The sequence below is a fragment of the Mchenga conophoros genome, linkage group LG19 (assembly GCF_057382185.1).
Source record: "Mchenga conophoros isolate Kocher_MC1m ecotype Shallow Benthic linkage group LG19, M_conophoros_male_GT1.1, whole genome shotgun sequence".
Classification (NCBI taxonomy): domain Eukaryota; kingdom Metazoa; phylum Chordata; class Actinopteri; order Cichliformes; family Cichlidae; genus Mchenga; species Mchenga conophoros.
In genome coordinates this window covers 17,520,956-17,544,188 of record NC_140544.1, presented here as the reverse complement: position 1 = coordinate 17,544,188, position 23,233 = coordinate 17,520,956, and the positions used below count along the sequence as shown (strand labels likewise).

At 43.1% G+C, this 23,233-nt stretch overlaps 1 protein-coding gene across 9 annotated transcripts in view; it reads left to right on the top strand.

The window, feature by feature from the left end:
* The window catches only part of daam2 (dishevelled associated activator of morphogenesis 2), a 114,869-nt gene extending 93,569 nt beyond the window's left edge, over positions 1-21,300 (top strand). For all 9 annotated transcript variants that reach the window (XM_085256392.1, XM_085256388.1, XM_085256391.1 and 6 more), the window contains 9 exons: positions 1,753-1,837; positions 2,368-2,474; positions 3,218-3,306; positions 5,715-5,883; positions 10,198-10,305; positions 10,528-10,588; positions 10,893-11,024; positions 16,751-16,921; positions 17,011-21,300. In XM_085256392.1, coding sequence (XP_085112518.1) covers positions 1,753-1,837; positions 2,368-2,474; positions 3,218-3,306; positions 5,715-5,883; positions 10,198-10,305; positions 10,528-10,588; positions 10,893-11,024; positions 16,751-16,921; positions 17,011-17,223 — 1,135 coding nt within the window. In that variant the 3' untranslated portion in view covers positions 17,224-21,300. The remainder of the gene's footprint in view (positions 1-1,752; positions 1,838-2,367; positions 2,475-3,217; positions 3,307-5,714; positions 5,884-10,197; positions 10,306-10,527; positions 10,589-10,892; positions 11,025-16,750; positions 16,922-17,010) is intronic.
* Positions 21,301-23,233: the final 1,933 nt, after the last annotated feature.

Genomic DNA, 23,233 nt, shown 5'->3' with positions numbered 1-23,233 from the left:
CTCGATGCGCTGCAACTTGCAAGGTTGCCTTTTGAGTTACTCTTATACAGATTACACTAACGTATGACATACATGTCAGTCTTCTGTAAATGCTGTAACAAATTGTAACTGTTATGCTAAAAAAGTCCGGCTTTATTTTTTAAATTTTTCTCTTGAATTAGACTTATAGATCCGGTTATTTCAAAGCTAAAGGTTTGTTTGTCCTCTCACATATACATGTATCGCTGACACCGGACTCTTCTCAGCATGCAAATCTCATATGAAGAATGTTGGCTTCATATTTGATTATTTTCTTCAATGAGACTGCTTTTATTTATTTCTTTATTTTAACGAGCTTGAGAAGGTCTTTCATGCTTTTATTACATCCAGTCTCCACTACAGTCTGGAGAGATTATTGGTTTTATTTTGAAGTGTGCAGGCTTATTTCCTGATAGTTGAGAAGTAAATGTAGGAATATTTTTGCCTATGGTGACAGTGTTATATTGGATACCTCCTCATTAAATTAAGCAATAATTTTATAAAAAAATATTTAAAATATTATAAACAAGTGAAACATATAGCCTCAGGTTATTTCTCAGACCTGGAACACTCTTAAGCCTGGTTCGCTTAGGTCATTAAACCAGTAGCTTTTTAGTCCTGATTTCTAGATTCATGCCTAGTGTAACTCTAACCGGACCTTTTCACTTAGGCCTTTTTAATCTTTTCTTTTTACTCATATTCAGATCTTCTCTGGAAACCTATCTTTTCCAGCTAATTCCTTCAGCTTAGGTCCAACATGACTGTTTCCAAGACTTTCCCAGCTTTTTTTTTCCTGGACTACTTGCAGCATGTTTGTTGTTTTTATTTTATTTTATTTTATTTTATTTTATGTTTTTGCTTTGTTGTATTTGCAGTGGTTCGAGCTCACTCAGCCACAGTAATTATCTGCTAATTAGTTTTATAGTGCTGAAGAAATGGCCTCAGTGCAGACCACTGATAAATAAGTAACATTAGGTCAGGGGTTAGAGCACTAACTCTGTGTGGGAGCTGCTTGGAATGATGGCCTCATGCATCTAGAGCCAGAAATGTGTTTTTAATGGACACCTAGGCCATCTGTGAGTGTAACTCAATCCATACATCTTTATCTGAAAGCATTATATAGCTAAAGCAACATCTTGGAAAGTAATGTTCTGATTTCTACTGTGAAAATCGGGTCTATTATTACACATTCAGCTACAAGCAGACTCTACATTGAGTCGCTTATATTATATTAACTCGCATTTATTCAACCCTAGTCCCCCACCCAAGGGCTTTTGAATCCCTCTGCATCTGTACCCGAATCAATTGTCATCATTTAAGATCCACTTGGCAATATGGCTCCTATTTGTCTGTCTCCTAATAGCGCTGGTCCGAAGCCCTTTTGAGAATTTAAGCTCTACCCCCCTCTACAGATCAATACATATGCTTTCTGAGCTCTTTGTGTGTCTGACAAAACATCAGCGTGGTCCCTGAACTCCTTTTCGAGTCAATAGCAAATGACCCTGGGCTACAGACTAGACCCAAATGGGGTCAGCAGTTGGTCAATAAGGGGTTTGCTGCACAGACTAACAATGCTGTTATTGATTGCAACCCGGCTCAGTGATCAGATGCACTGAAAACAGCTGGCAGTGTTCCCGGGGTTTGTCACTGGTCCAGGCTGGTATTATGAGCAATGAGCTAGTCCACTAGTAGTTCTTTTACTGTAATAAAGTTGTTGTTTTTTTTACCCTTTAGATTAAAAATGAGCAATGAAGAAATCAAGAGGGCAATCCTGGAGATGGATGAGAGAGAAGAGCTTGCTAAAGATATGCTGGAGCAGGTATGGTCCAGTGAAAATAAGCTTTTCAGGTTTTTTGCGACTGGTTGGGTCAAAACAATGTCCCTATACTTGCTTTATTATGGGAAGAAAATGTAATTATTGATGATAATCAAGCTTCAAAGTCTGAGGCAATGTAAAAAAAAAAAAAAAAGTGAATAAAAGCAGAATGCAATAGTTAGTAAATCTTAATAATATATTTAGTTGGGATTGGTGCATTATTGTAAAGTAAAATAACAAGGTGAAACATTTCGCAAAGAGTAGAAGTAAAAAAATGAGACGTTGTTCACTGCATGGAGTTTAACAATAATGTGTCTAAATGTAAAATAAAGAAGAATTTGCAGATTATCTGCAGTTGCTAATTTCATGATTAGATTAAGAGCAGCCTGTGAAATCTTTGCACACAAGGCACAAAGCTACAATCTGTTGTTAAATATTGTTGCTCCACGGCATTAAAACAGACCCGATTCTGTCGTTTAAAATGCTGCCAACAGTCTTCTGCGTGAACTTTTGGATTCTTGTTGTCTTTCTAGCTTTTGAAGTTTGTCCCAGAGAAAAGTGATATCGACCTGTTGGAGGAGCACAAACATGAGCTGGAGAGAATGGCCCGGGCTGATCGCTTCCTCTTTGAGATGAGCAGGTAAACATAGTGTGATACTCAGCTTCAGGTAACAACATCCATGCTAGGTTAGGCGCATAATTCATATGTTTCACTGCAGTTTTAATTTACTAATTTTAAAGGAACTTAATTTCTAAGAAGCTGCAACAGATTTAATGCAAAAAGAAAAGATCATCCAGTCAGGGAATGGGTGCTAAATTGATAGCTTTCAATGCACGGAGACAAGGGTGGAATCCCAAACAAGCCTCAAGCTTGGGTGTGATTCATTTTTTTAGCTGAAGAAACTAGTCTTGTTTTGACAACTGTAGTAACACCAATGCCTAAATCAATGCCTTTTTCCTGGATGCTGTTCTAGTTCTCAGAACTCGTTTTTTCCTGACAGACAAATCTATTTGTTTCCTTTTAATGAAATATCACCTTTCTGCTTTGTTTCCTCTGCTACTACCCTTTTGACCACATATCCGCTGGTCTGAGGAACACATCTGGGAATTAGTTAGTTCCTTTTTTTTGCAATTTAATATCCTGAGTCCCTCTTTGAAATCCCCCCCACCCCCTCCTTTGGTGAACTTTTGAGCAAGTTTAACAAATCCATTTGTCAACTCTCCATTTTGATAGGCGCTTATTGGATGATAATGCAGTGAAAACTGAGAGAGGGAGTTTTGCACAGTTGAGTCTCTTCTAGCTTTGAACTTGGACTCCCCTGGAGACAGATGTAACTCACCTCCCCCCATTTCCCCCCTCTGTCACTCTTTTCTCCTCAACAGAATTGACCATTACCAGCAGAGACTGCAGGCTCTGTTCTTTAAGAAGAAGTTTGCAGAGCGTCTTGCTGAAACAAAGCCCAAGGTTGAAGGTAAGAACAAACATAACCTTACAGGCCACTGTAAGGTTATGTAAACATGAACTTTGTTTCTTGGATCCCCATTTTTGTATAAAACACATCAGTGACAGTTTCACTCGTGCAAACGGGAATTCACCTCCATTTGTGTTGCCCTGCTCAAACTTGTGCCAATGCCCGGTCATTGCATTGGCTTTCTATGTGCATGAAAATTTTGCTTCATGTTTTCATCAAGGCTTTTCTTGCTACTTCTCTCTGCACCATAGCTGCACATGTGCGCTGATGTGAGGAAACCAAATCCAGCAGGGATTTAAATTTTGTGGCAGCTAAAGGAAAAGAGAAATATGGTTAAAAAAATGTTTAATTATATGAACAGTGAAAAGCAAACAGTGAAAAATTAACTAGATTATTTGGCTTTTAAAACAGAACTGTAATGCCAGTGCCCCTCAGTGCTGCTGCTGAGTAATGAGAGGAAAAACAAAAACACACACAGTTGCCATAAAATGGAGTTATGTATTTGTGACCTATTTTTACAGATTATGTTGAGCAAGAATGGAGCTTGCAGCTGATTGCTTCAGATGGGGTGGAGACAGTCATAAAATATTGCATAATGGCAGCTTTTCCTTAGAAAGCCAGAAATATTAGTTGACCTTAGATTCGATTCATGCATCAGAACTGTCGTCAAACAGTCTTTTGACGCAGTTTGACAGAAAAATGGAAAAGAAGATTACATTTTCGAGCACTTATTTTCTTTTTAGGGCACACAGTTACACACCCAGAAACAAAACAACGTTTCCCACACTAGAAATGTCATCAGCCGCGAACACCAAGACCAAAGCTTTTTCACAATCCTACCTTTGAGTTAAATTTGTGTGTGCGTGTGCATGATGCGAGAGGACGGTCAACTATGTATGGGTTTTTTTCCCCCATCAAGCCAGCTTTCAGGTTACCAGGGAGGCTGTTTTGGAAAGCTGGCCTATGTTAAGAGGGGAGAGCGTCTCTTGTAAATGCTGCAGCTAACTTCAAAGAGTGAGGGAAAAGGCTTCCAGTGAGGTTCATAGCCATGTGTGCATGCACGTGCATGCACAGGGTGTGTTGTGACTGAGTCTCTTTGAGCCAGATCTACTTTAAAGACACTGCTCTGCTAATCCGGAATGTTTTTTCTGGCCTTTGATGAGCATCACATCACTTATGAGAGCAACGTTTTATTTGCTGACTGGTAGTTCAGCTTGTGTGTGCTGTGAGACATTTGTCAGATTGTCTGGGAACAAGTAAAATGTTACAGCTAATCACCAGTGATTGAAGTAGGAGCCAAAAAGCACAAAAAAATCCTCATCCTCCTAGTGGTGAAAATCAATTGTCAACTGTCTTTAATGTCTTGCACAGCTTGCAGAGATTGTGTTTTATGTAGCATTAACACACATAATGAATACGGGCAAAATGCTTTTATTAACCACACATACAGCGCGTGTGTAACACTGTTACTGTTACTTAAGTGACATTTTGCATGTCATGTCCACAGTATTTATTCACTTTGGTCACATTCTAAAAATGTCACCGGTGTAGTAAAACATGCTTTTTAGTCATAAACAGCAGCTTCACTTCCGGTCCAGATCTCTCTGGATACAGACTTTATTTGTTTGCTTTTTTTGGATCCCCTCTTCTAAAATGAATTCGGCGCCTCTGCTTCTGATCCCTCGATGGACTGGAAATAAAGTACAGGCATCCTGTGAGTTGGTGGATCCACTCAGACCTCCAGAATCCCAAAATATTTGCAAACCACAGTTTGTGGATGACCGTAATAAAGTGTTCATCCCCTTTTATTATTCATGTTGCTTTGTCATATACTCTGCATGAGTCTATATTTCCCTGGACCACCCAGCAGGTTCAATAGAAGCCTTTCAGAACCCTGACAGCAGAGCCAGAAGACTGATTCCCATGCTGCATCACAGCACAAAGAACTGCAACAATAACAAGATGAAACTTGTTAATGATTTTCACATTCACACTGAGGTTTCCTCTGTGGAGACAGGGAACCACCTGCACTTTGCCAGACCTTGCAGCTCTCTGGAGGAAAGAGGCTGACACTACAGAGTTATGTTTGGAATATTCCCTCCCTCTGCTGTTTTATGGATGGATGGAAGGACTCGATGGGTTTCCCCACCGAGCTGCCCAGTTTTTTTGGGAAATATTGATCACTCATCATGAAGGATGTTAGAAATGAAGGAAAGGATGGTGATTTTTAGGTTGTATGCGTGTCTGTGGGTTTGAGTAGAGTAACAGAATGGAAGGAGATGGTGAAAGCCCAGAGTGTTATGTAATATGAAAAGCTGAGAGTGCACACATATCAGTCACCAGCTAAATGATGTCTCCAGCTGCAACCCTCTCTCTCTCTCTCTTTCTCCCTCTTCATTTTCCTACAGCCATCCTGAACGCGTCCAAGGAGGTGGTCCGGAGCAAACGTTTGACTCAGGTCCTGGAGGTGGTGCTGGCCTTCGGCAACTTCATGAACAAAGGCCAGAGAGGCAACGCCTTCGGGTTTAAGATCTCCAGCCTCAACAAGATCGCTGACACCAAGTCCAGCATAGACAGGTGGGCTGTCTTCAGTTAATCCACTTTGTTACAAGTGTTGACTTGTGCTGCGGGCCTGCTTGTTTATTGGAGTGACTACATTTGGATAAGTGCTTTAGTTTATTTGGATAGGTTAGTTGACAGTTTTAGCAATCTCGGTTAGCAAGTTGCATTTATAGGACTTATGGGTGCATAAAACGGATAGAAATGCTGAATAAAATCCAAGAATATTTCACTTTCTAAAAGCTGACAACAGACTTCTTGGATGGTCTGTCAGTACAGTTACCCGCACAGCAAGCATTAAAAGTTGTAGGTGCATTAAAAATTATCTAAAGAACACCAGCAGCACAAACATGCTCCCGAGATCTAGTTCAATGATCTAACAGGCTGAGCTGAATCCTAGCAGGCAGCTAGCAACCACAGCTGGCTGTGTTTCCATCTACCTGTCAGTCAAAGAGCCCACGGCCCTAATAATTCAAACCTTAAGCCCTAATACAACTGAAACAAGTACATTTGTTTCCTTTTATTAGTTTACTTTACACCTTTGCCTTAGGATTAAGTATCTCAGCTCTGTCTCATGTTCATGTTGCAATTGCTTATCTTTAAATGGTAAAAAAAACCTCTCAGATACTGATGTTGATTGTGCAAAGTTATACTAAATCCTAACTCAAGAGAGCTACTGCTTGCATCAGTTGCATGCACAGAACTGTGCCATGCTCAGCGGGTGCACTCACTGAGCACATCTATCAGTAAATATCATGTACTGCAACTCTTGTGCCAGTGCAATTTCTGTATATGTTGATGTATCTTATAGTTAGTATGGAAATAATAGCAAAGACCTCCATCCATCCATCCATCCATCTTCATCCGCTTATCCGAGGTCGGGTCGCGGGGGTAGCAGCCTAAGCAAAGAGGTCCAGACCTCCCTCTCCCCAGCCACCTCCTCCAGCTTGTCCGGGGGAATACCAAGGCGTTCCCAGGCCAGCCGAGAGATATAATCTCTCCAGCGTGTCCTGGGTCTGCCCCGGGGCCTCCTCCCGGTGGGACATGCCTGGAACACCTCGCCCAGGAGGCGCCCAGGGGGCATCCTTGCCAGATGCCCGAACCACCTCAGCTGGCTCCTTTCGATGTGGAGCAGCAGCTGCTCTACTCTAAGCCCCTCCCGGATGGCCGAACTTCTCACCCTATCTCTAAGGGAGAGGCCAGCCACCCTTCGGAGGAAGCTCATTTCCGCCGCTTGTATCCGCGATCTCGTTCTTTCGGTCACTACCCACAGCTCGTGGCCATAGGTGAGGGTAGGGACGTAGATCGACCGGTAAATTGAGAGCTTCGCTTTTACACTCAGCTCCCTCTTCACCACGACTGACCGGTGCAGCGTCCGCATTACTGCAGCCGCAGCCCCAATCCGTCTGTCGATCTCCAGCTCCCTTCTCCCATCACTCGCGAACAAGACCCCGAGATACTTGAACTCCTCCACTTGGGGCAGGAACTCATCCCCGACCCGGAGTGGGCACTCCACCCTTTTCCGGCTGAGAACCATGGCCTCAGATTTGGAGGTGCTGATCCTCATTCCCGCTGCGTTACACTCGGCTGCGAACCGCTCCAGTGCGAGCTGGAGGCCCTCACCCGATGAAGCCAACAGAACCACATCATCCGCAAAAATCAGAGATGAGATTCTGAGGCCACCAAAGCGAAAGCCCTCCGCCACTTGGCTGCGCCTAGAAATCCTGTCCATAAAAATTATGAACAGAACCGGAGACAAAGGGCAGCCTTGGCGGAGCCCATCACCCACCGGGAACGAGTCCGACTTATTGCCGGCAATGCGAACCAAGCTCTTGCAACGGTTGTATAGGGATTGAATGGCCCGTAGCAATGGGCCAGACACCCCATACTCGCGCAACACCTCCCACAGGACGCCCCGAGGGACACGGTCGAATGCCTTCTCCAGGTCCACAAAACACATGTAGACTGGTTGGGCAAACTCCCATGCACCCTCAAGTATCCTCGAGAGGACAAAGAGCTGGTCCAGTGTTCCGCGACCAGGACGAAAACCGCATTGTTCCTCCTGTATCCGAGGTTCGACTAGCGGACGAACCCTCCTCTCCAGCACCCTGGCATAGACTTTCCCGGGGAGGCTGAGGAGTGTGATCCCCCTGTAGTTGGAACACACCCTCCGGTCCCCCTTCTTGAAGATGGGGACCACCACCCCGGTCTGCCAGTCCACAGGTACTGCCCCTGATCTCCACGCAACATTGCAGAGACGTGTCAACCAAGACAGCCCTACAACGTCCAGAGCCTTCAGGAACTCGGGGCGGACCTCATCGACACCAGGGGCTCTGCCACCAAGGAGTTGTTTAACTGCCTCAGTGACCTCGCCCCCGGAAATCGGTGGGTCACACCCCTCATCCCCAGACTCTGCTTCCTCCCCGGAAGACGTGTCAGTGGGATTAAGGAGGTCCTCGAAGTATTCCTTCCACCGCCCGACAATTTTCTCAGTCGACGTCAACAGCGCTCCGCCAGCACTATACACAGTGCAGGTAGAGCACCGCTTTCCCCTCCTGAGACGCCTGACGGTTTGCCAGAATCTCTTCGAGGCAGTCCGAAAGTCTTTTTCCATGGCCTCTCCGAACTCCTCCCACATCCGAGTTTTTGCTTCAGCCACTGCCCGAGCCGCATTCCGCTTGGCCTGTCGATACCTGTCGGCTGCCTCCGGAGTCCCACAGGCTAACCAAGCCCGATAGGCCTCCTTCTTCAGCCTGGTGGCTCCCTTCACCTCTGGTGTCCACCATTTGGTTCGGGGATTACCACCACGGCAGGCACCAACCACCTTGCGGCCGCAGCTCAATGCAGCAGCTTCGGCAATGGAGACGCTGAACATGGTCCATTCGGACTCAATGTCCCCAGTCTCCCTCGGAATGCTGTTGAAGCTCTGCCGGAGGTGTGCGTTGAAGATCTCGCGGACTGGGGCCTCTGCTAGACGTTCCCAGCACACCCTCACTACGCGTTTAGGTGCACCAGGTCTGTCCAGCGTCCTCCCCCGCCACCTGATCCAACTCACCACCAGGTGGTGATCAGTTGACAGCTCAGCCCCTCTCTTTACCCGAGTGTCCAGAACATATGGTCGCAGGTCTGGTGATACGATTACAAAATCGATCATCGACCTACGGCCTAGAGCATCCTGGTGCCACGTGCACTTATGGACACTCTTATGTTCGAACAGGGTGTTCGTTATGGCCAAACTGTGATTAGCACAGAAGTCCAATAACAAAGCACCGCTCGGGTTCAGATCAGGGAGGCCGTTCCTCCCAATCACGCCCCTCCAGGTCTCGCTGTCGTTACCCACGTGAGCATTGAAGTCTCCCAGCAGGACAACAGAGTCTCCAGGTGGAGCACCTTCCAGCACCCCCCCCAGGGACTCTAAGAAGGCTGGGTACTCCGAACTGCCACTCGGCGCATAAGCGCAGATGACAGTCAGGACCCGTTCCCCGACCCTAAGGCGCAGGGAACAAACCCTCTCGTCCACCGGGAAAAACCCCAACGTACCGGCAGCAAGCCGAGGGGATATAAGAATACCCACCCCAGCCCGCCGCCTCTCACCAGGGGCAACTCCAGACTGAGACAGAGTCCAGCCCCTCTCCAGGAGACTGGTTCCAGAGCCCAGACAATGCGTAGAGGTGAGCCCAACTATATCTAGCCGGTACCTCTCAACCTCACGCACCAACTCAGGCTCCTTCCCCACCAGAGAGGTGACATTCCATGTCCCTATTGCCAGTCTTGGCAGCCGGGGGTCGGTCCGCCAGGGCCTCCGCTCCTGGCCGCCACCCGGCTCACAATGCACCCGACCCCTATGGCGCCTCCTGCGGGTGGTGGGCCTGCGGGAGGATGGGCCCATGTCTCCTCTTCGGGCTGTGCCCGGCCGGGCCCCATGGACTAAGGCCCGGCCACCAGACGCTCGCCCTCGGGCACCCTCCCCGGGCCTGGCTCCAGGGCGGGGCCCCGGTAACCCTATCCCGGGCAGGGTAAACTGTTCCCTCGATATTCTTTTCATGGGGGTCTTCTGAATCGCTCTTTGTCTGGTCCCTCACCCAGGACCAGTTTGCCATGGGAGACCCTACCAAGGGGCAAAAGCCCCCAGACAACATAGCCCCTGGGATCCCTGGGACACACAAACCCCTCCACCACGATAAGGTAGCGATTCAAGGAGGAGTAGCAAAGACCTGTGTTTTAAATAAAGTGAGCAAAAATAAAGGAGGCTATTCCTTATCCTTCCATAAATTACTTTGGTTAATTCTGTTTTGCTTGATTCTATTTTTCTTTTTATTTATTATTCGATAGGAACATAACCATGTTGCACTACTTGATCATGATCTTTGAGAAGAACTACCCGGACACGCTTCACATCCAGCAGGACCTCGGCAGCGTACAAGAAGCTGCCAAAGTCAAGTAAGTGTGCAATATTTCACTTGAGGGAAAAGAGCATTTCTCCCTCTGACTGCATGTGGTTACAGTAGGACCGTGTCAGCTGTTACTTGAGTAAAATTGTTTATGATTTTTAATATGTTGAGGAAATTCTTGATAAAAAGCAACAGACAATGTGAGTTGTGACACACATAAATAAACAGCTAACAAATGTTGTCTTCATATTTGTCTTTCCTTCTTCTGCAGTTTGTCAGAGTTGGAAAAAGAAGTGCATAGTATCAGAAGTGGACTGAAGGCACTGGAGGCGGTAAGTTGTTGTGCGTTTGTGTCACGCTCCCTCCCATCGGTTCTTCTCCTGTCTGTAATTATGTTTTCGAGTTGTGCGGAGATGGGCAGCAGGGCGAGGTGTTTAAATGCTAGTAATGTTCCACGCTCTGCGACACAGAAAGCGACATGTCATGTTTTCTGCCACACGCGAACACGAGCGCTACAGCACAAATACGCTCATCCGAGTTCCAAGAAAGCTCAAGTGAAACTAATTGTAATGAAGCATGCTTCAGCCTCAGAGACCGACCAATCACACGCCTCTCGTCTCGTTTTACCCGCATCAGGAGCTGCACTACCAGCAGAGCAGGACGAGGGAACGAGGGGATAAGTTTGTGGCCGTGATTGGTGACTTCATCACGGTGGCTGGCTTCAGCTTCTCTGAACTGGAGGACCAGCTGAGTGAAGCCAAGGACAAGGTAACCAAATATTTAACCGCTCATATTTGGGTCGTACTGTAAGTGTAAGTTCATATGAGCGTGTGGGTGGCGAGGCAACTTGCCAAGCTTTCATGTCAGGAAGACAGAATAGCAGGAAAGATGAAAATTACAGAAACTGATGGGGGGGAAAAGAAACTTCTGAGCATCCCTCTTTGTCCAGCGGGATGACTTTAGGCAGGTCGGGGAAACCCAGCATTGAAAGATTACCCCGTACTCCCCCCACGTCTTCTCTTTGTGTCTGTCTCTGAATGTTAGTGTTTTAAATCCACACACTTTTCTTTTTTACCACTGGGACAAATGCCCTTTGAACCATGCTGTCTCATGTATTGATGTATAGCAGGAGGTATGTAAGTTGAAGATATCAGTGGGACTTTGAGAATCCCAAAGTGTTGAAAAGATTTATGTGAACGCGTTATTTAATTTCCAGGCCTTGGGAGATCTGCTGCACATTTAGCATGTCGATTCTGGCACACTGAAACCTTATGAATCTTAGTATTAGCACATTTTATCATCAAAATTGTCTTCAAAAAGCCAACAAGTGGCATCACATTGTCCATTTGCATATTTTACATACAGTCTATGCCATGAACCAATTGAAAGGAGGACGTGTGTTTCAGGTTGAGCCTCGTCTTTGCTTAATTATTTGTTGAAGGAGGAGGTCAGTAAAAAAAAAAAAAAAATGGAGGGAAAATGTTCTAGTTGGAATGTCACTGGAAGAGAAGGGGAGGATTTGGGCACCGCTGTAAAACAAAAAGACCTGTGTTCACCAGCCCAGACTGTGCCTGTGTGGTTGTTAAGTGGGGAGTCTGACACACTGATTCAGTGCTTGTCGAGGCCCTCTGACGCCCTGTTAAGTTTCCAGAGGAATAAAAAGATGGAAGCGTGGGCGTACGCTTCATCCTCAACAAGGTAGAAAACGACTAAATGGAGCAGGCAGCCTGCTGAGGCTCACACAGCATCCATGGCAACAAGCATGTCTGCATGCATGTCAGCGATGGAGATACACACAGTGGAAAAATCACTAGAAAGGATTACGGTTGTTCTTGTGAGTTATAGAGAGAGACGTTTCAAGAGGAGGGAATGGAATTATTTCAAAAAAGCCAGGATTGGTTTATATTAACAGTCAAAGATTTTATATAAAGATAAGCATATTTACCCCTTCTTTCTAACTCTAATATGGTCATTAATTTACAAAAGAAACATCATGTTGTGTTTAGTAAGACTTGAAACTAGCAGTGGAGACCTTTTTAACTGTTAAATGATCTTACAGAACAAGGTACATTTTCCTAAAGGCTTCTACACGATCACATTTTTACAACCAGACGAGACACCCCCTGCTGGCTGTTAGAAAGAATGCTTGTTTAAAAAACTCAGCACTGGCTTACATTTTCAGACCCATAAGTTAAGAATCAAAGCTTCATGTTTTGTCAAAAAAAAGTCAGAGAGAAAGCCAAGTGAATGAAAAATCAAAAGATTAAAAGAATTATGAGCAATAGTGGTAAAGGTGGCCTGTTGAAAAAGTTCAAGAACTAATGTGAATTTGGCCACCAAAAAGAACATTGCAGACTGTTCCTGGTCATCAATCTGCCTTCATAACAGAGCTTTTCAAGTCACTTTCATTGTTCATACAACCAAACCAGAGTCCCTGGATGTCTGGGTCCATTTGTTTTAAATGACGTTTTTTCTTTATACTGCTGCTAAACCTTCTCCAACGCTTTCTGAACTGTAGTTTTAATACAGTGCCTGTTTTGCCATCTTACAGGTACTTATTAACTCTGTCTATTAAGTCTTTAAAGATCCACATAATGACCACCCTGTAGAGACATGATCAAATTAATCCATCACAGCATTTTTCACATTTGCCTGTTGTTGTTGTTGTTGTCATTATTATTATTATTATTATCCATCCATCAATCCTCTATCGCGTATCCTTTTCAGGGTCGCGGGGGGGGCTGTAACCTATCCCACCTGTCTTAGGGCGAGAGGCAGGGGTACACCCTGGACAGGTCGCCAGTCTGTCGCAGGGCTAACACATAGACACAGACAAATTATTCGCGCTCACATTCACACCCACAGGCAATTCAGAGTTTCAAATTAACATATCCCCACTAACTGCATGTCTTTAGACTGTGGGAGGAAGCCAGAGTACCCAGAGAGAACCCAGGCACAGGGAGAACATACAAACTCCACACAGAAAGACCCCGACCTGATGATGGAATTGAACTCAGGACCTTCATGCTGTGAGGCAACAGTGTTAACCACCGTTATTGTTGTTGTCGTTGTTATTGTTAAAGTTAAAGGGTCTGCTTAAGCTTAACTTACCAGCTAGTAGACATATTTTGCTCTTTGCAGTTCTGTTAGAGCCTCTGACTATTTTAAGAAGTAAACAATTGCTAAATTATTTTGAGTCTGACTGGTTGCAGATATGGTAGACTCAAAATCAGAAGCATTGCTCAGATTGTAAGCATATATACCAAAATGAATGAAAGTTGTCTAGAACCTTTACTCATCTGGAAATACACCAGAAGATGTAACACTGATCGTCTTGCTACAAGTTTAAACTGGGAACCTTTAGGTTTCATTGAGCTGTTTTGGTGCCTACATGATCTTAGGCCAGCAGGTTGTTGTGGCTGATCAGTACTTGGATTTTGGAGTATCTGATGTTTAAGCATTGGAGGATGCTTGAGTCAGAGCCAGCACTCTTTTGAGTAGCCAGAGTTTTTCTCAGAAGTAATGTTTACTTTCTAAGTGCCTCTTTAGCTTGCTTGGCATTATGTTCGTATTAGCCAATGCCTCCAGACAAATGACTTGGTGAGGCTGACTGTGCATGTGCATCCTCCTCTCTGTCAGTTGGGGCCTTTTAGTGTGTCATGCTGTAATAAATGCCTCCATTCAGCAACTGTACTTACCCTAGGATTTCCTTTGACTATTTTTGTAATTAATTAATTAATTTTAAGGTGCATAAATTGCCTCTAAAAGCTGAGTACTGACAGCATTTATCACTTTTTGTGAAGCTGTATCATCTGCTTCTTTCAGCTGCTACCTTTAGGGTAGGGTATCTCTCTGATGTGCTCATTTCTAATGTTGTCCAATCTGGTCTCCAGACTCTCCTCCCTACTCTCACTAGAGATCATAATGTCATCTGCAAACATCAGAGTCTACAGAGACTTCTGCCCGACATCATCTGTCAACCTGTCCATCACTGTTGCAAACAAGAAGGAGCTTAGATCCCCAATGTAATCACATTCCCACTTTGAACCCATCTGTCACTCCTAGCATACACTTGTCCTTATACATGTCATACCCCAGTCTCACCTAACTTTCTCATAGAGCACAATGATTTCTCCCCTGGTACCCTAGCTCTAGATCCACAAAGACACAAAGCAACTGTTTCTGTTCTTCTCCATCAACATCTCATCTTCCAAAGCAAAAATTACATCTACGGTGCTTTTTCTAAGCATGAAAGCACACCGCTGCTCACTGATCATCAAAGGAGGACCGATCATCTCGTACAGGGTTTTCATGTTGGATAAAATATGATTTATCTAATGTGTAAACAGATCAGTCATATAGGTTTTCATAGAGTATTTTTGAACAACAAACACAGTTTTATTATTTATTTTTTTAAAGTCGTAATTTAAAATCTATTATTAATAAAAATAAGGCACAATAAATAATCAGAGAATGCAAAGAGATAATTGGCTCTCTCACAGAGCTTGCCTGTGTTTATTTTAGTGGTTGTGTGAAATGAGCTGCACAGTGTTGTAACTTCACATTCTTCATTTTATTGTGTGTGCAGGAGTACGTGTGTGTGTGTGCATGCGCGCGCGTGTGTGTGTTTACTCATTTAGCTCAGACCCAAGGGGACGAGAGGAAACAGATTTGACCAGACACATAATTACTAGGAGAGAGAGAGTGATGACGGTGGGGTTGCCATGGAGACTAGTACCATAATGACAGGATGGTTTTATCACAACACGAGGACCATTTACAGTATGATGCTAACCTCATATAAACTAGAGTCATGTTTACTGTCACTGAACTCTCCCTGAAGATGAGACAGAGGATAATAGCACAGTGCAGAAGAGAACAACAGAGGCTGTTTTTACCTAAAGGGTTTAACATGTACCATTTATTGTTTATTGTATTGAAATAAATCAACCAAAAGAGTAAATATATGAAGATTCTTTGTTAGTGATCTGAGATGAGATATATTTTATTTACCGTAAAAGCTGGGGAATTTTGACTTTAAATGTGACTCTGTGAGAATAGGAAGGAGTGAAACAAAAATGAATATGAAAGCAGTGATGAGGATGAAACTTTAATTTAGTGATGAAACTTTTATTAGAAGCTGGATCAGATGACCCTGAACCATCCTTAAGTTATGCTGCTATAGGCTCAGACTATTGGATGCTCCTCTTGATGCACACTCTCCTCTTTTCATTCTCTTTGTCTTCAGCATGGCATATATTTTCAACATTTGCCTGCTCCCATAGTTTGATTTCATTCTTTGTTGTTTTTGTTTTCTCTTCTCTTTTTCCCCGCATTTCCCACCATTCAAGTACTTACAATAAAAAGCACCATGAGATGGTTTGGTGCTGTATAAATAAAATAAAGTTCAACTGAAATTTAATTAACGAATGAGAGAGTACACTAATAACTAAGCTGAACTGGATTTTGAGAAATCACATGCATTTTCTTCAGCTGAGATTTCCATGGTGCCTTTAGCGATATCTAGGAAGTCAAAGTATGGATAAATACTCATGGTTTGGGTTTGGAGTTTTTCCAGGAGATCATGTTTTTCTCCGATGTTAAAAATGCATTGGGTTCATTCCCCCGTGCCCTTGACCTGGGCACAGGAGAATGAACCCTCAAAAGCCCCCAGGTGGCTTTTGAGGACTTGCTTCTCCTAACACTTGGGATGTTTTACATTTTCCCAATGGAGATAAATAAAGAATAACTACCCAGCTTGTTCTGTTCCAACCAAATGGCCAAAAAAAACCAGCTTCAAATGCGCTTTGCAGATTGTGCTTGAATGTAGCCTCACCCTGAGTGTATTTTGAAACTTTATTTTTGCAAAATTTATAAAAGTGCCCAAATGTTTGGGGTTTTTTTTTCTTTCAGATGATAGAATGAACAGCTGCTACCCTTTTAAAGAATACTGACTCTCACTTTCACTCTTTCAGTGTGGCCTGTTTATCGTCTTAAACCAAATACATGTGTGACAGTTACGCTTTATGAAATCCAAATTTTTCCACAAATAACCTATCGCACATTATTTTGCAAAACTGGTCAGATGTGTTGCTAGTATCTGCCTCAAACCATGGCCTCTGCGCAGTACAGATTGTATCTTGTTGTGTTTTAGGACTGTGACTGGGCCTGTGTGTATGTGTGTGCGTGTAGTGGTCTGTAGTACTGCAGCACAAAGCTCAGTGTGGGAATGTAGAGCGTGTTTGGCCGCAGGCTTTGTCCTGGCGCAGAGCACCGAACAGCTTGAACAGAACTGGGTGGACATACGGTGGTCAAATCATGCAGTCATTTCTTACTCGTGTATGTGTGTGTGTGTGTGTTAATTTCCAGCATGAATGGCAGTAGATGAATTTGAAGAGCAGGCTCATATGCTCATGTCCAGCCTGTATAATGACGCATTTGGTTTCAATGTGTTTAAAATTGTTTATTAATGACGGTATATGTGCTTTGTGCAGTTTGCCAAATCTCTGAAGCACTTTGGGGAGGAAGAAGGGAGAATGCAGCCGGATGAGTTTTTCGGGATCTTCGACACCTTCTTGCAGTCGTTCACCGACGCACGACAGGACCTCGAGAACATGCAGCGACGCAAGGATGAGGAGGAGCGGAGGGCCCGGATGGAGGCGATGGTGAGACACAGAAGCAGAGAATACACCTGAGGCAGTGATGACAGTTAATATTTTTTTTTCCAATAACTCTGTATTCTATTCCTAACCAGCTTAAGGATCAACGGGAGCGGGAACGACGGGCCAAAAAGAGCGGCACCACGGAAGAAGTCGGCGGGGAGTTTGACGACCTGGTTTCAGCTTTGCGCTCCGGCGAGGTCTTCGACAAAGACCTGAACAAGTTCAAGCGAAATCGCAAACGCTCTGTCAATCAGCTGGCGGAGGGTGGCGGCCGGGAAAGAACCGTCACCAAGGTTAACTACTAGGTCGGGGAACAGGAATAAAAAAACCCCACCTTAAATCTGCCATTGCGTTGAGCTTTTAACACCTTTAGTCCAGGTTGTGGGACAGTGACCGCTGACATTGGAGAGGATGTAAATAACAGCTGGATTGGACTTGCAAGAACGGCCGAGCCGTGTTGAAGGATGCAGCGCTCTCCTCTGATTGGTCTTGTAAAGCTATTTCCACTCCGTCTGTTCTGGATGTTACCAGGATGGACAAGTGGACACACCACTGTGACACATTAGCCCATGTCATTTGACCATATCCTTTAACACTGTGCTCAAGGCTCTCACTGTCTATCACCCCAGTCTTTTTCACTTTTCTCCCCCATTCACACATCCTCTGCAAGCTCTCCGGTGCTGAAAAAGCTCTGTCATTTAACTACTGGGCTTTAAAGCACACGGGACATTGGGATCGGACAGTCACACTGTATATAGTCACGAGGCAAAGACAAAGGATTGGTAAAAGGACTATGAAGCGTCTCCAGGCAGATTTCAGGAAAAAAGAAGCTGAAGGGAACTAAAAAATAACCTCGACCATCAGGTGTTCCCCAGAAAAGAGACTTCTCAACCACAGAAAGTCAAGGAGTCGACACGTCCCAGAATGATTTGTAGGCTTCTGAAAGAGTGAAGAAGGATCCAGATTCATACCAACATTCTCCAGGAAGGACGTGTCTATCCCGATGTGCTCAAGGAAACTTCTCAGCCTGATCCACCTGATTTAAAACATGACTGTGCCACATGGGTCAGGCCTCACCTTCACTCTGACCAACATCGTTCTGGCATTAACAGTGCCAAAGGAAAGAGAAAACTAATGTAAATGTATTAATACAAAACATACTGCAATTAGGCATTGATATATATTTATATTTAGATGCAGACAAGCTAATTGCAAAGAGGTCTTTTTTTATGTTTTGGGATTTTTGTACACGCAATGCATTATTTGTTGGTGTTGCAAGTTGGCGTTGAAGTGAATTTCTATACATTTTGCGCTTTATGTAAAAAAAGGAAAAAAAAAAGAGGTAATCGCTCACACTTTTCACATCTGTACGTCTTGTTTGCACTGCAGCTTTTTTGTAAACTTTACACTCAGAAGTCCACAAGCCAATGACAGCGTCCTGTATGTTGTCAGATTATCTGTAACTAACATAATGAAGGAATGCCATGAAATTCATTTAAAGGCACAAGCTGCAGTTCCTTTACTGCAGTAAGGTTAAATTCTCACTCTATTCAGTATCTCTCTGCTTTCTTTTTTTAATTTTCAGCTTTTTCCGTGGTAGAGTCACACCGCACCATGTGATGAATCTCTCATTGTCATGTCAGGGTATAACAAAACACTTAAAGAAGGTAGGTGGGACACACACAGGAAAAAAACATCAGAGCATGTCATAGAAAAGAATTTGTACTTTCATCTTTTTCTCCAGCTTGTCAATCAAGTCAGTCAAATCAGGCCCACAAAGGGAAGCCAACCTCCTTTTTATAAGGTATTTGAAGTATTTAGAGCAGTAGGAGTGAGGCTGTAGTGTAATCAGTATTAACATCTGATTCTTTTTGAAAACAAAAATATATATATAGCAGTGCACATAGACTGTATTAAAAGATGGATGTAGCATCTATGATGTCACTCATTGGTTTTTGAAGTCCCATTATAAAGCCATCTTGTTCTTTTGCTTGTTTTTTGTTTTTCATTTTGTTTTGTTCTTTTAAGGGTTTTTTTGTTTTGTTTTTTATTTTTTGGACCAGAAGTGACCATATTTGGATGAGAGGGTGGAGTGCTAATTTTTTAGCTAACATTTGCTTTAATTAGCAGTTATCTGTGTCTGCTAAGTAACATACAGATGAAGTACTAGAATTTAACTAGTTGTGAAAACTGGAGCACAGATAGTCTGTATGCAATTAACCAGACACCAATCAATGTCTCCAGTTTCCGGAGATGAAGCCTGCCAGATATCTGTCAGTAAAAGAGGCCACGGACCTGATAATAATTATATGTTTAACTTTAATAATGTTTAAATGGGGGAGTTACACAAACAAAATTGTTATAAAGTAGGAAAGTGGCTAAAAAGACCAAAACTATGTTTATTTTTGCTTTAAGCTGGTCATTTTAACATGGGAGTTTTATGGAGATTGACTCACTTTTGGAGCAAGCCTCCAGTGGTCATTAAAGGAATTGCAGTTTTGGGCACTGCGTTGGTTTGGTTTTGGCTTCAGCTTCGCTGCAGAATGTGTTCACACAAAGACGGCTCTAATCGTGGGGTGTAAAGTCAACATCAAGCATACATTTACATGTTAACCATCACATTCATTCAGAGTCAGAAGAGAGGTCTCGACCCACCATGTTTGTATTTCTAACAGCGACTTCCCCAGTTTGTCCTTTCTGGAGTTTTTCTGTTCTTCGTTGTGTAAACGTTCAGTTTTAAGTGCCTCTGATCCTGTTTTCACGTTTGTATTTGTGGCTTCCAAAGCAAACTTACAGAATTTGGTGGGGATATGGCGCCATCTTGTGGCCGATTATAGTGCACTTCACTGACCTCACAACCTGTCAAAAACAGCTCTACCCAGTATCTCCCAAATAACTTCAGCAGGTGCACTTAAATGTTTCCTCAGAAAGGTTTGGGGTTATGTGTTACCTGTGCACAGCTAAACTCACTCACTTCCTTTTATATGAGTTCTTCCACACTTTTAGTTCATTTTCTTCATTTCCCCTCTGAAGCAGAGAGAAGCTACTGTGAGGTTAAAAAAAACATAACGTGAGACAGAAATTGTATCCCAGAGATTAACCAGTGAACCAAAATCACTTAAAACTTTCAGACACTTTTAAAATTTTAAAAGAGGATATTACTTGATTTTGTCTCAATAAACCAGCATCTTGTGTATATTTTAGTCCTTTTGTTTTCTAGCCTCTGATCCTTTTTGAGTTATACTTCATCAGATTCTTTAAACCCTTCATTCAGAGCTTTAACCCGTGTTGTAGTGCAGACTATTTCCTGAGGGGTATTGTCAGTATTAAAACCTTTGTGTTGCTACATGGTTGGATGTCTATTTGGCCATTGACTGGCTGATGATTTTTGATTTCTTTTTTTTTTTTTTGAGTGTAAAGATGGAAATAAGTAGCTTGTTTCAATGCACTTTGTTGATGGGACATTTCCATTTGCAGCGAGGGCTGAGGTCCCTCAAGAAACTAGAAGGGTGCAACGAAAGAGTGGTGCAAAATAAAAATAAAAAATTTAAAAGAAGAAGAAATTAAAGATGGTGTTTATAGGAAAGGGAGGAAAGTGAGGCTGAGTATCTGGCTGGGCCGCTTGGAACACTTTAAGAGTCTGTTGAATGGCAGAGATGGGATTTGTGGGGAAACTAAGAGGCGACTGTGGTACAGAGCAGGTCCTGTCTCCTGGTTTGGTGAGTCTGGAGAAAAAAAATTAAAAAGAGGGATTGGGGGGCGGTTGTGGGTGGGGTATTTTATGTCAATACCACATTTCTGTCATTACATGGTGTTGAGCTGCATGCCTAAAGATGGGTGCACAGAGTGTGAATTGTTTCTCCTTTCGTAGAAAACTGCTTGCAAACTGAAACACACCTGTTAAACCACAGCCTGTACTGCCTGAGAAAAGTTGCACCCGTTCTTCGAGCTTGTATAATTGTGAGGAGTCAGTATTTTCATGTTTGGAAGAAAAAGAAAAACGTACCCTCCACCTGAAAGATATACAGTTGGAGAAATAAAAAAAAAAGCATTTTGTACACGTTTGTTGATGTTTGAGTTAAGATTAAAAAAAAGATGAAAACATGAGGAATGTTCCATTTTCCTGTAAATTGTACCTCTATTTATTTGCCTTATTTAGTTTGCTATATTTTGTATGTACACAACGCATTACGACAAATGTTATATTAAAAATCAGAATCATTAAACTGTGGTCCGTGTATGATGGATAGTTCTGACACTTGTATGAGAACGAGAAGCTTTTCTTTTGGTTTGATTTCATTTATTTTGTTTCGGTTTTGTTTTTTTTCTCTCACCCTGTGTCTTTTGTAGGGTTACAATAAACTTTTGTCCCTTACAACAAATTGTTTTTTTCTTTCCTTCACTCTCATTGGTTATGTCAAGCGTTTGGATCATGAGGAGGATGGGGAGATGCTTGTATTCATTTTGAGTTTAGTGGCAGCCATTCAAATCAAATTCCTGAAAAATGTCAGTGGTTTTCAAATTAACTTGTTCGAATGAGCTTAATTTTCTGATGGGATGTAGGAATAAAGTGGTCAAGTGTCTTAAGAAGATGGATGGATGATTTAACCCTCACGTCATACTTTAAAAAACTTACGTTCATCACCCTGGGGACCGTTTTCTGCCACGCCCGAAAAATGCTATAAAAAGATTATATATTCATATTTTTTTCCACTTTAAATTAATTAATGGGTTTCAATGGGGCACAAAACGGTCCCTAGGGTGTCAAGTGTGAGTATTTTTGCTGCTAAGCCGTGTTAGGCTGATGTAAGAAAATCAGACTGAAATTTTGAATTTTTTACAAAAACGAAACCGGGTGGCAAGTTTGGCTATGTTACACCCAACACAGCGGAAATGGCGTTCATACGAATGAAAAAAGTGGCACAAAAAGAGCCCAGTATGACGTGAGGGTTGTGAGCTTTATGAATACTCTCTGTGCATCTACATCATCCTGAGGAAAGTATTTGGCATATCTCAGGTATGGGTCCTGTACTTCTGCAACCTCCCTCTGTGCTACCCTGATCTTAGCCTCCTGCCCTTTCAGCCAAGCATCTTACTGATTACTGCTGCCCTATTGTAGTGATCTAGTTAGTCTCAATAGATATTGTACACAGTGCTGCATTAACATCTAGCAGACCTAATATGGGGGTGGGGGTGATGATAACTCCCCCTGACCTGGCGTGTGCAGTTTTTTTTGCTGTAAGACAAAACTGCACATTCCAGGGTGGCCTTTTGTTGTGGGCAGTCTGAGGTACACCTGTGCACTACTCATGATGTCAGATCAGCATCCTGATGTGGCACACCTGTGAGGTGGGATGGATTATCTCAATATAGCAGATGTGCCCACTACCACACATTTGGACTGATTTGTGACCACTGTTTGGGAGGGATGGTTATATTGTGTATCTGGAATGAATTTTAGGTCTCTACGTCCATCCCATGGGGAATGGGAGCCGTAACAAAGGTGTTGCGTTTATATTTTTGTTGAGTGTAGCTAACGTTAACAGTGCAGTGAATCCTGCTTGTGCTGTGATATTCAGGACTGCGAACCGAGCAGCATCACTGACTTTCAGCTTGTTGTGTTTGTGGATATATGACTGACTTTAATTATCCACAAAATCATCACAATCTCTGTAAGATTAAGGTCGACTATATATATATTTATTAAAGTAAAGGCTTTAAAACCAAGTTAATTCTGAAAGTACAAACATCGCTAATGTCAACTTTCCCGACATGTGGCCAACAATAATGGTTTCATGTTCTTCATTAAAAAAATATTTGCGCATAAATAAGTGACATAATATTCAGTACTTACTTCTGAAAGTTTACTCTTCCTCCGCTCCGCTTCCACTGTTTTTTATTCGGCAAAATTATCCACACCACCACCGCACTATGAAGTCTGGGATATGTTGGGCCATGAAGGCTACACCGACCCATCCTTAAAATTCAGGGAAATTAAGGACGCATTTCAGGGCCGCATTTCGGGCAGCCTTTGAATTCGGAAAGCCTTCTCTTGTCGCTGTGAGGTAATCGGCCTTAAAATGCGGCCTTTAAGGCTGCAAACCCCAAATCCGGTCATTGGTACTTCCTGGCTTGTGTAGTTACTAGGTAACAAAAGCTCAACACTGCCCCTAGCGTCCTGGAGCACTTCCGTTGTGTTTTTGAATTTGCAAGTGTTTTGGATTTTGCAAGCGTTTTGGAGTTTGTACGTGTTTTGGAGTTTGCATGTGCTTTTTAGTTTGCAAGTGTTTTTTAGTTTGCAAGTGTTTTGGATTT